Raw genomic sequence first — 12862 nt, 5'->3', positions numbered from 1 at the left:
ATCATATATAAGTAATCCTGCTACTTGGATCTCTTTTCATTTCCTTTCAGATAAGATTGTTCTGAGTTTTGTTTGTTTATTTTTTAAATTGTAGTTTTGCTGGAACTTTAATTACTTGTGGAAAAAAAAATTAATTGTGCACAGCACTAGACTGCACTTAATTCAGTGTAATCATTGCATTAGAGTATTCCAATTTCCAGGCATTTTGAGTAAAAGATCATTAAGACAAGTACGATAAAACTTAAGTATAAGGCTGCTTGCGTTTTGGATCCTGAGCAATGCAGAGTGCAATGCATTCTTCTGCTCTCTTCCAGCTGTACCTGGAAATTAGAAAGAGAAATGATCCAATGTGTGTGGGGAGGAACCACACACTCAAACAAAAAACGAAAGCATTGATGCTAAGGGAAACAGAACAGGTTCTTTCCTGATTACACTTGTTCTCTTCTCTTTCCTTATTGATATATCTTGTGATATTTCAGGGAATTACTCTTCACCATCACTAATATAAGCCAAACATCATGACATGATGGGGAAGAATGTGTATCTGCTTATGGATTAAACAAGGGCAAAGGCATCTATTCTGATCCTGGTGACATGAGGACAGGAACAAAATCATCTCAGTACAGATATTATTTTAAAGAACTAAGTATCTATGAATTCAATAGAATTTTTCTTGTGGTCATGACTTCTATATTAGCTGTTTCTGTGCCAGCTGCAGAGATGGGCAGAGATCAATCAGTGTGCAGCAGTAACGTGTGCAATAAGAAATGCCTGCTGTACAGATCTGATAAACGTCTAAATCCAATATGAACTATGCTGGCAGATCTCTGCCTGTGCATCATGCCATGATTTTGAAAACACACATTTATTGATTGGACTGCAAGACTGGGGATTAGTTTAAGATAAGCGATTCCACAGAAGTGGTGGAAGTAATGGTGAGGGGAGGAGGTGGGCTATGTGCTGGATTCACAGGTGCAGAGAACAGTTCGGTGCACAGCTGGATGGCTTCAGCTCTGTCAGTAAATGTTTTCAATGTGGTACAAAAGGTGAAAATGTCAGTGCTACTATCTATTAGATTTTTTTTTTCCTGTAGGAAAGAAGACCATTTTTATCATCTGCCTATAATCTGCTGCATTGCATTAACAGTGAGTACACATCATCCTTCATCTTCTTCATGGTGGGTGCTTTATCAGCTTATGCCATCTTCACAAGAGTTAGCAAGTACTTTGCCTTTCTATTCTCTCTGGAAACTTATTTTCACTGTTTCTTTTCTTTACATACATAACGTGTGTCATGATTATGAAACAGTGATATGCATCCCTACTACAGGAAGAGAGCTGTGCTCTTCGTCTGAACCCCAGATCTTGCTGCAGTGATGTTGATTAAGCCTGGTCTGAGGCTTAGAGGATCTGCTGTGATTGCTGATTCATGTAGCCATGCTGTCTACCTTTATGCTTGGTCTTTCACGTGCTGCTTTTCCTTGGTAGTGCTTATCTTTTTTGATTTTCCCCATCTTTAATCATAAGAGGGGAACTAGAATGAAAGTCTGGCTTTGTTTCCTCCTGAAAACAATTCTGCCCTGAGGAATAATGAAGGCTACTCTAAGTTCTGCATTCTCAGATGCTGTGTTTCTGCCCCAGCTGCTGCCCAGGCTGGTGTGGGCCAAATACACAGCACTTATGTTGTTGGAAGCTGGAAAGTCACGTGTTGAGCCACTTTATCTCTACTCACATAGACTGGGCACAGACAAGCAGGCTGTCACCAGCAGATAGAGTCAGCATTTTACCATCCATGATAACACTTGATGTGCCCTCCTGAAGGGAAAGAACAGATAACCAGTTTTTCATTTTCCATTTTCCATGTCTTGTCACTAGCAGAAAGAAAATGTCGCAGGAAGTATGGAAATCTTTCCCCTGAAAAAGCACTTCAAACCTGCTCTGTTTCTTGAGGCCTATCTAAATATTCAGCTGATCCTCCCTGTCTGGCACTGTTGTTATTATTAGCATCAATAAAAACATTCTTCATGGTTCATTGTTCCCCATCATAAAGCAGCAATCCGTTGCCTGACTCTTGGGGTTACACTGCTACCAATCTAACCTAGCAGCCTGCAAGGTGCTACAGCTGTGGAAATTAAAGAGATAACCTCCTGGAGTACTTCAAGCTCCTCTTCTACTTTTCTGATTCCTAATATCTTTTTAACTCTTGAAAAGCAGTTCACAAATCAGCAGGGAGTTGACAGAAATCATTAATAGGCATCCGTCCACACTGGACCAGACTCATCATTATCTTGTCAAGCAGAGGAGCCAGGCTCTTCTCAGCAACAAGGGCTTGACTGCATAGGCTGCTGTAAGCTGCAATGTAACCAAATGTCTTTCAAGATTATTCTGTATTGAATTAGTATTTGATAGTCCCTGTGGATTTCAACAGAACAGGAACTGATGGAAATATCTGCCTCCCAAACTAGTTCACTTCTGAAAATGAAAACTAGCTTTTCTCTCTCTTTTTTTTTTTTTTTTTCCTACAAGCCCGTTTTTTCCTTTCATACAAGCCAGTTGAATGAAGAGCATCTGGATCACCTACCACTGTGCTTTAGTATAAACAAGTTCTCGGATTTTTATAATATTATCTTGGCCTACCTGATTCCAGTTTGACTTCAGTACAAGGACAAATGCTTCAAGGAAGAAGTAACAGGTGATGGTTTTTTATCACTTGGAGGCATTCTGATGTATTTACAGGCTATACCCTAGGCAGGTTATATTAAAATCCCCACAAAGACCTGATGGAGGGTGACAGTGTCTCTGTCCTCAACATACAAGAAAAGACTATTTTTAGGTTGGCAGGAGTTTAGTTATTTTTAATCATAGTTCAAAGCTGAAGGGTGGTGCCTGTTGATGATCTTTTCTATGAGGAGGAAGGTAATCATATTAATTTCTGTTGCTGGTGCTAGAAGGCTTTACTACTGTTCAGTCTGCTCTGGATTGAAACATGAACTTGTCAGTTAACAAGTGCAAAATGTCACGTACCAGCTGCCATATCCAGATATCTGAATTCTTTTTACTTTTCTCGGTTGTTCCTGGTCCATAAACTATAACCTTAAAAAGCAGACAAACAAACAAAAGGCAAGAAAGTAGTTGATTAATCCCAGTGACCAAAGTGTACATATTCTTCTTCCTACAGCATTTAAAACATTCTATTTTTACGGAAAAATATTCATAGAAGATGATGTTACTTTTACAGACATTAAAATTCATACTACGTTTGGTGTTCTCATATTGATTCCTACTGATAAAAAGGGAACTGATCACACCTGCCACTCCTTATGGTCCTCTGCATCCTCACTTATCTATTCCTTCTGCCTCATCCCACTCTCTGCTTTGCATCTATATCCTTCCTGCTTCTGTTCCTGGAACAGCCACTTCCTCCTCATGAACTCTGGGCCCCGTCAAGAGCCTGGGGAAGTAGGAAAGATTCTTCCATTAATATTAAAAAAGATTCTTCCATTAACAATAATTTTTTTTTTGCATTAACCTTAAAAAAGCTGAATACTGGACCTTGTTTTTCTCATTATCTGCCCTTTCTGTGTTCTTCCTGACACTCTCTGACACTTTGCTGTCAAATATATTGGGTTCTTCAGAGTGTGACTCTGGGTAACCCAGGGAAAGAATATGTTTTGTAAACTATCATCATGCATACGGCACAGATATCAAGTGGTGACAGCTTTATTTACAGCTGAGCTAGACTGTGGTTGACTAAACTGTGAAGTGCAGCTCCCTGGTGCTGCCCAGTTTTCCTTGTTTCCACCTTATGTAGATTAAGGAGGAGTAAAAAAAGTGTATTTACACACACAGATTAGACTTGGTATCAAGTAGCTGTTTGAACATATAGGGAAGCCAAACGCACTTGTGAGTAGTATTTGCATCATGCTGGTATTTCTGATTTGGGAAATATGAGGGGGTAGGGGATGTGGAGAGAGAGAGCTGGTTTAATCCCCAAAGAAATTAATGGAAATAAGGTTCAGGTTCATTCTGCAAATGGAAGTATCTGAGCTAGGAAGCCCCTGCCCTAAACTAGTCAAATCAATGGAGGAAGACAGGCGCTCCCAAAGGGCAGGGCAGGCTGAGACTGAGTTCTTCTGTAGGGCTGCCTAATTTTCTCTGCTGACTACATATTGTTCCCAGGCCTGGACTCACTCCATCTGAACAACAGATATCTATTTTCTGACCTTTAAAAATATCCCCATCTTTCAGAGAAATTAGACCCCACCTACCTCTGTTTCAAAGTTATCTCCAAACATACTCAAGGATTTCTTCTGTTTTATTTCACCCTGATGATCATTTAGCCAGCCTTGGAAGGAAAATGGCTCCATAACAGAAGTGGAATTTAGTGGGAAAGGTGTTTCTTTCAGGAGTTCATCTGTGAGCAAGGCAGAGGGGCTATCAGTGACGCTTGCTTCCCTTGATATTTGCAAATGTTTTACTGTTGTTCACAGCTAGAAGGGTTCAATTTACAGCTATCATCGAGTCAGAAGTCAGTTGTAACAGCAAACAGTGCTATGGTGATTATCAGGACTTCTTGCTTGAGAATGCAAGATGCATGTGTTATTTATGTCTCTTTATGAAGTTGCTTCTTTGAAGCTGTTGTCAGAACTGTTGTGCATCCAGGCTTGTTAAAAATGCATTCAAACAGCATGTGGTAGACTATCAAGTTCTTCCTGGCATGCTCTTCATTCTCTTTCAGATCAAGTTTGGCACTGTTAAAATCTGATGTATCATCTCTGAGCCTTTGCAGAGTCACCCCTTACACATCCCCACATAAGTGGGATTAGGCCCATAGAACCAGCTTACTCTCCATTTTTCACATAGTATGGGGTTTTATGTTTCTTCTTCCATCTATGTTTTTAAATACACTCACCACAGTGAAGCAAACTGGTTATTGCAATCTTAAATTTTATAAAATGCCTTTTTTGTATGGTGTTCTTGGAGTTGTAGCTGTATTTAATTTCCATTAATGCTCTTTGATAACTGATTTCATTTTAAATAGCTGGAGAACTGAATGCAATTTCAGTGTAGCTGTGAAATTCAAGATTTGTTCTGTGTGTTGCTGGTATATGAAATCAGCTTTAGTTATTTACCAGCTCACAGTGAAGTGCAGAGACAGTGCAATCACCTTGGTAATCCTAAGTAGTTTGTTCTGAGATGCCGTGGGAGAGTGGGCAGCAAAAAGCTGAGTCTCTAGGGTGGGCACTGTAATGTTTCAGGCAAGCAGAACTATGAATGCTCTCCACGAGTTGCAAGGAATTTGGGGTACAGAAACGCCAACATACTTGTTTGTGTTCTGACCAAGAAGCAACACAAGTCTAACAATGAAAAAGAAACTTAGAAGTTTGTAGTTTAGCTTCTCTCACTTCTTCCCCGTAAACATGATTTTGCTAGTTTTCCTCTTTCTAGTGATCTCTGACTCCAGCTGTCCCAATCAACTGGGACAATACGCACCTGACAACAGTAAACAGTGGCCTATGCATCCTTAGGGCCAGTGTAAAGTGTAATATAACTTACTATGGAGCCTCTTTCTTGCTTGTGATGTACAGACACTTTTCTGACACTTTCATTTACTTCCAAGCACAGGTGGACTTTTATTTAGGCTTTGAGTCTTCAGGACAAGAGCTGTCTTGTGACACTTGTCAGCAGGCCCTGGGCTGTGATGTGGTTTTAGCTTATTACTAATTTTGATGTTAATGACACTCAGCCAGTAATAATAGCATAACAGTTTTGAAAACTGAGTCTGGATGAAATGAACCTTTAATGTGATCCAGTATGATGATTTGATTACCTGTTACTGCAGAATAAACAAGAAAGCACTGTGATGATGAAGTGTATGACATATGTGTGACATTATTAATAGCCTGCTTGACTGAGTCCTCATTTAGCCCTGAGACTTATCCCTTCCATGATGCTGAAAGCTGCAGGTGCACTTGTGAACTTGAGCTAATGAGCTACCATGAGGGGGATCCAGTATTTTGCGATCCCACACACATCAGAGTTGAAGCCTGGTGCTCCCAGAGGAACTGAGTGTGCCTTATCAGCCTAATGGATTATGTTGCTTAGCCTGTACATTAGCTTTCAACAATATCTCAAGAAGTGTGAGCTGGTGTGTTTCTGGAGTTCTTATGTTTTGGTAGTACTGTGAGACAAAGAGACAACATATTTAATGATGGTAAGGGTAAAAATATTCCAGCAAAGTGCAAGAAGACAGTAATTCTAAGCTAGTGAGCTCAAATTTTTGTGTATTTATCTTCAGGTGATGTATCACTAAGTGGAACATCAAATCTAATATTATCTTACGTGTTCAGGAGACCCATCTAAATTGTTCAATAGTAAAGTCTGTTTTTCTAGATCATTACTATTAAATATTCATATCATATCAATGTGTTCTTTATGGGGTTTATAGCTCTTTTCAGCCTTAAATTAGAATGTGATGATATCATGTGAAGCTGAAAAATACATCATGTCTACTGAATGAATTTGTAAATATTTAAAAAGGAATTCACAGGTTTTAGAGGAAGGTGATTTCAGTTAAGCAATGGAGACCATACTGAGACTGAGAATATGAAGCTGTGCAAAAATGGAGAGAGCAGCTTCCAAGAAAACAGCCATTGAACGTCCAGGTAGTTACAGCCTCAACAGAGGCCGTCTAAGGAAGAGTTTGAGCTTGGTGGGAGTACTGTACTTCTGACAGCAATGAAGAGGACAGGTAAAAGAGGACTGCCACTGGCCTTTCAGGTATATGTGGGTATATTTGCTTACCCCAAACTTGTATGTTACATGGAAGCTCCCCCTTCCCTACCCCAGTGATGTGCCTAAGCTTTCTTGTCAAGAAATCAAACCATCTCATTCTCCCAGAGTGTTTTTCTTGAGCACTAGTATCCCCAAGCTCTTCCCATAGCTCCCTTGCAAACCTTGTTTCTTTGAGATTTGTTGCAAAGGAAAAGAGAAATAAAGCACATGAAATACAATACGTTAAATAGTGTCAACTCTCAAACTGATTACATGTTGGCTTTATGAAAAACTATATTTTCCAGTGGCATGCCATCCTTCACTTCTAGGCAGCACATTCTAGATGGAACAACCTTCAAATCTTTGAATCACGTCACATGTTCTTACTAATTAGGAAAGCCCCTCCATCCTGTGCTGCCTCAGAAACAGTCTATCCCTGCATGCAGTAGCCCCATCTCCATGCAAGAACGTGAGAAGTCCCTTACAAATGGTGCCTCCCTCTGCGAAAGCAAAAGACATCCTTATCCAAAGTGGAGCAGTTATATGCTCTTTGTTTTGTAATCCTTTAACTGAGCATAAAATGGTCCCCACTAGGGATAAGGAGCTCATAAGTTATGTTAGAATTATGTATTCATTTATTTCTGTCCACTTTTTAATCATCCCTTCCAACTATTAAAGAATACTACATCATGATGAACAATTCCGATGCAACAGTTTTGCAGCATTGCACATTTAATTGCCAATGACAGCAATAATATAAAACCTGGGATGTCTTTCCCATATGTGCCTACGTAATTCCTACGAAAAGTCTGCTTTATTCTCTATGTTAACAAAAATGTCAATGAGATTAGTAGGAGTTTAATACCTCTGCAGAGAGAACCTGTGGACTGAGGGACGTAATTTCAGGCATCTAGGTTTGAAAAAACAAGTAGTTTGCTCATTCCATATAAAAATCCAGCATTGACAATGACTGATTACTTTGGGGGTAGTTGGTTCATTTCATTGTTGTTCAGTATAGATGCAGAAACATTTAGATGAAAATACAGCGCTTGGTGTAATCATACATTTCCCTGTGTAACTGTATTTGCTTTGTAGCATGCCCTGAGAATTGGCATGACTGCTAATTTATGACTTGTCCCTATAATTATTTCTAGGCACATTTTTCTTTGTGTCATTAAATCTATGCTGGAAACTAAACAACACTTTTTTTTTTCCCTCCCCTAATTGAAGCAAGTTTGAGGAAAGCTTTGAAAAAATATTTTTGTAACAAAGAAATATAGCCTTTTCAAAAGGAGGTATCACCAGTCAGAAGGAATGGAATAAATTAGAACAACAAAATTGCAAGATTTAGGCCATAATTCTGTTAAAAGGATCTTCATGATATAGCTAGGTCATTGTAATTAGGAATTATAAATTATATTGAGAAATACTGACCACTGTTCCAATCCCAAAATCAGGAATCTTAATTTTTGTTTCTGAATCTGCCTTTTATGTGACTTGTGGACATTTCATCAATCATCTTTGTGCGTAACTTCTGCAACGATGGAAGAAGAACAGGATATTTCATTATAAGAAGTGTTCAGACCTCACTACATGTGTGAAATAAGGATTTGTAGAGCATGTGTGAGCTATTACTACTAAACGGACTTAGAAACACTAGTGAAAATGTCAGACAGACTCCATTAGTGAGTTTTCTGTTTCAAATGTTGCTGTCTGGGGAGCATTTAAGAGCATAAGGAAGAAAGAAGCTATCTTATTAGAGAAGACAAACCTGCTGTGAGACTGCTCTGAGCTTTAGAGCTCTTAAAAATATTAGATATTTTTCACTGAAGTCTAAACAGAAAGGAAAACAAATTTATAGGGCATTTCTTCCAATTTCCCTGGTAGGTTTATTGTATACATTGTGTACTAAGGGTCAGTAGTGCCTTGGTTCCCATGGTGAGGCATTAGGAGAGCTCTGCAATATTACAGTTTATGTTCTGCCTCTCTTTGAAGAGGCTCAGCTGAGAATATTGTGGGAGAAGCAGAAGTCTTCCTGGAGACTTTCCTTTGGTGAATGTTGTCATTAGCAGTTCTGGGCTCTGGGAGCCTAATGAACTTTTTGGAGAGGTCCTGGCTCCAGAGAACAGACAGCCTGCAGTCCTGGCTTTTGGATTATACATTCTAGTTCGGGATTAAAAAAATTGGTAGAAGTTTTCACATGGCAAATTATAGCAGCCATACTCCAGATGTTGCAACTCTATTTATGTATTAAATGTTGCTGACTTAGGCTGGTTCATCTGAGCTCTTAATCTCCACTACTGGCTATATACTCATTTAGGACCAGTGTGGTGTAGAAAGTTGTTAAATATGAAGGGAGGGGAAATTAATTAAGCCAGTTAGAGGTTGCGTGGTGTATTGTAGGCGTATATTCTGCCCCTTTCTTCCACCTATGTACCCTTTGCAGTTCAGGTGGGCTTCAGGAGAGATATGAACATGACTTGGAAGTTACTTACAGGATTTAGGTGTGAGGGGATAAAGATGAGCAATGTACCGATGTGGGCATCTTTGCCAGAATAGAGACAATGAGGATGATCTGAAAAAAGGACTAGATTCAAGTTCTTGTTAAAAGTTATAGAGACAGTGTCTCAGAGAATTGTGCAATTATGGTGGGTCTAGCAAGTTTAAAATGTTTGTGTGTCAGTTTGAATACTTTTCAGTTCTAGAGACCTCTTGGTGGCTAATTGCAAAATAAATTCCCTAGAGGAACACTCCTTAATATGTAAATGCTCGTATGCCGTTTCTTTTTTTACAAGTACTCAGAGCAGAAGTAAGTAACATATTACAGAAGAGAAGGAGCAATCTATCTAGACGTTTGAAGTACTTATAAGATATGAGAAAAGAGAATCAAATGCTCTGTTTTCTAAAGAGCTTCATAGCAAATAAGACTCATTTCCAAAATCATGATTCATATTAAAATAAAATAAAACCACACACACAAAGAAACCACAGAAAACCTCACAATGATAGTTTCTTTAGAATTATTTCAATGTACCTACAGCAGAAAGGTACAAGTGTCTATACAGTTATTTTAAGTTCAGAAGAATGGCCCTATATTTACCCTCGTGTAAATGAAGACAGAATTTCTTCTTCTCCCTGTTTTTAGTTTTCTGAGGTAGTTTTAATTGAATTAATATTGCCCACTAGCCAGTTGTCTTTATTCTTTAGCTTTTTCTTATTTTCAGTTATTAACACTCTTCACTTTTGATCTACATGTTTTTATACACCAGTGAAACAAGACTGAACAGCTAATATTGTCTACAGAGGTTGCACTGGATTAGCTAGAGGTTGACAGTACAGAAGCGGATTTTTATAGTGCTGAGCTCACCCTTACAGCTTTTTTTTTAATAGCATTACTGAAACCAGAAAACAGTTGTTTATAGACCATGGTATTCCTACTCCAACTGATAGAAGAAAGCACCCAATTTTTCATTCTCGTTCAGATCCTTAGCATGTATCTGCTCTGAATCACAAGCATAGTACTGTGCTGTATTCTGACAATGCTAACCAGATTTTAAGTCCAGACTGTAAATTACCCTAGATACCTCTAGAATTGATGAAAGTTTTGCTAGTGAAGTCACCACAGGACTGATACTTGTATTATACGTCTCTGTGTCTGCTGACAATAAAACTTTTCTGGGAACTAAAATTTCAGTGATGATTAGAAGTAGATTACTTAATTTGGATAAACAAAAATCTAACATTCTACCCTATACCATTCATGTTCTTAAACAGAATTTTTAAAAAAGCCGAACTTACGAAAGTCTTTTCTCTCTGTGGTTTTTGGGTTTTGTGGGTTTGTTTGTTTGGTTGGTTTTGGGGTTTTTTGTGTTGTTTTGTTGTTGTTTGTTGGGGTTTTTTTGTGGTTTTTTTGTTGTTTTGGTTTTTGTTTGTTTGTTTGTTTTTTCCATCAAATATACCACAAAAGAAGCCTGGATTATTTCAGTGAGCATGGCAGGATAAACTTTTAAATTTCTGGACACTTTTGCAAAAAACATTCAGCCACCACTGTTTACTAGAACTGGGGTTTGTCTGTCTGAACTTTCTTTTGTCCTCTTGACTATAAAATTAGGAAGAATTCGAAACCTTGTGAGAATCTTGCTTCTAGTCTGATTCACTTGAAAGTAGCAAGAATTTTTTTGGTAACTGTGATTCCTCATGTCAAAAATTGTGTAATGTAAACCATACTAAACTAGCTTGAGTGTTCCATGTTTACATTATATCCTAAATATATTCACCCTCATTGACAGAAGGAGGGGAGAGTTTTCTCAGGCTTTATTTCTACGTGCGGTAACAAAAGAGGCTACTAATTTAGTACAAAACAGTTTCAGGGAAGATGCCTCAAGTAAGGATTGCATGGAATATATTTTTCTGATGCTATTTCACCTGTTGGTATTTGAGTCCCTCTTCAAAAAATGTATCTTTTTAATAGGTACTTCTGCCTCTTCATATATTCTGAGTATCTTGCTTTCAGAGGGACTTGTCCTAGTGTTGGCTGAGCCGAAAACCGTAAATAAAGTATGGACTTTTTTTTTTTAAAGCAATTGTAGCTTGATTGATTCTATTTATAGCTTTCCCCTATGAGTGAGCTGCAGTCAAGGGTTTCTTTCAAGATGTTTTTCTTCAGTTTTATTCCATTTCTCTCTAAAAAGGGGAGGCACTAGTTCAGGCTTATGTAGAGATGAACCTGGGAGTGTTTCAGCTGGCACTTTTAAACTGAGGGGGTTCTGGATTTTCAGAGGAGAAACTGAGGGGGGGGAAAAAAAAGGCTGAAACCCAGTCCTCTGCCTAGGCCAGCTCAAATCTTGTTAAAATGTGTCTTGAGTGGAACATCCTGAGAAACTGGTAGTAGCTTGTTACATGTTACAAGTGTTGTGCCGGTTGTTGAATTCTGCCTCTTAAGGAAAAAGAGATATGCTGAGGAAATAAATCTTTTTTCTCTATTAGTTGGATACACCTCCAGAAGAACCATATTACCAGCTTACTTATATTTCATTCAAACTTTGTTTGATTTCTTTTTTTTAAAACACAAATCTCACAGTTATTTACAGGAGCTGCTAGCTAAAACTTCTGTAACTAAAAATCTGAGGTATTTTCCTCATGTATAAGACATCATTGGGTCTTTAAGCTTCTTGTTGTCCATGAGAACTAAAATTTGAAAACCTGGAGCTCTTCCCCAGGCTGAAAGCCTGCCGTGTAGCTTTGTTCATTGATTTTTTAATTTTTTTTTTTTTCTTATAGCAAGAGTTAAGCCATGAGCATTTCAAATATTTGTTGTCTTGACTTAGCAGCTAGTCCAAGAGGGGAAGCCATTCAGGGGAAAAGCATGTATTGAGCTCTGGGCAAAATAACTACATTTACTTGCTTTTTTTTTTTCTGGCTTTAATGGAAATCTCTCATACCTTGTGCTCTTTTTACAGCTATTGAATAAAAGGGAAGAGCTTCTGTACTGGATTTATCAATGTCTCAGAGTTCTGTGTTTAAAAAAAGTTTCAAGATGTATCATAGCTTCTGATTGATTGTCAGGTTTGTTCTTTAGCTCTAATCTTCTGCAAAAATATTAACAATATAAATCTTTAATGTTCTTTTTTCCCACTGCTATAATTAATTTGTTACTGACATATAAGCTCTTAGCTCAGACTGGTGAGGGATGCTTATTGGAAATCACTGTATTGAACAAAGATAGTTAGTATGTGTGGGGTATTTTTGTTATTACAGCAGCATCTAGAGGCTTCATCTGAAATTATATTTCCTCTGCTAGACACTGTATGAACACACGAGAGAGAGCACCTGCCCTACATACCCCCAGCCCCTTGCAAAAAAACCCAAACAAAACAAAAATCAAACAGAAAACTCCCACAAATGTAAAAAAACCCCAAACAAACACACCTAAAAAAATGCACATAGAAAAACAACAACAACAAAAAATACAAACACACACCACCACAAAAAACCAAACACCACACCACAACAACACCACCACCAACACCCAAACATGTCACACAGGTGACATTCTCAAATTAAAATAACTCACTTTGGTGCATGTAAAA

At 38.2% G+C, this 12862-nt stretch overlaps 1 protein-coding gene across 1 annotated transcript in view; it reads right to left on the bottom strand.

Moving 5' to 3' along the window:
- Positions 1-241: 241 nt before the first annotated feature.
- The window catches only part of HAAO (3-hydroxyanthranilate 3,4-dioxygenase), a 34905-nt gene continuing 22284 nt past the window's right edge, over positions 242-12862 (bottom strand). Inside the window, exons 7-10 of the mRNA XM_065632204.1 lie at positions 4268-4413; positions 3024-3092; positions 1732-1814; positions 242-320 (exon numbers count right to left, since the gene is read on the bottom strand). Of these exons, the coding sequence (XP_065488276.1) occupies positions 242-320; positions 1732-1814; positions 3024-3092; positions 4268-4413 (377 nt within the window). The remainder of the gene's footprint in view (positions 321-1731; positions 1815-3023; positions 3093-4267; positions 4414-12862) is intronic.

This window comes from Caloenas nicobarica, chromosome 3 (assembly GCF_036013445.1).
Source record: "Caloenas nicobarica isolate bCalNic1 chromosome 3, bCalNic1.hap1, whole genome shotgun sequence".
Classification (NCBI taxonomy): domain Eukaryota; kingdom Metazoa; phylum Chordata; class Aves; order Columbiformes; family Columbidae; genus Caloenas; species Caloenas nicobarica.
The sequence above is the reverse complement of the archived record's forward strand: the minus strand, read 5'-3'. Positions and strand labels throughout refer to the sequence as shown.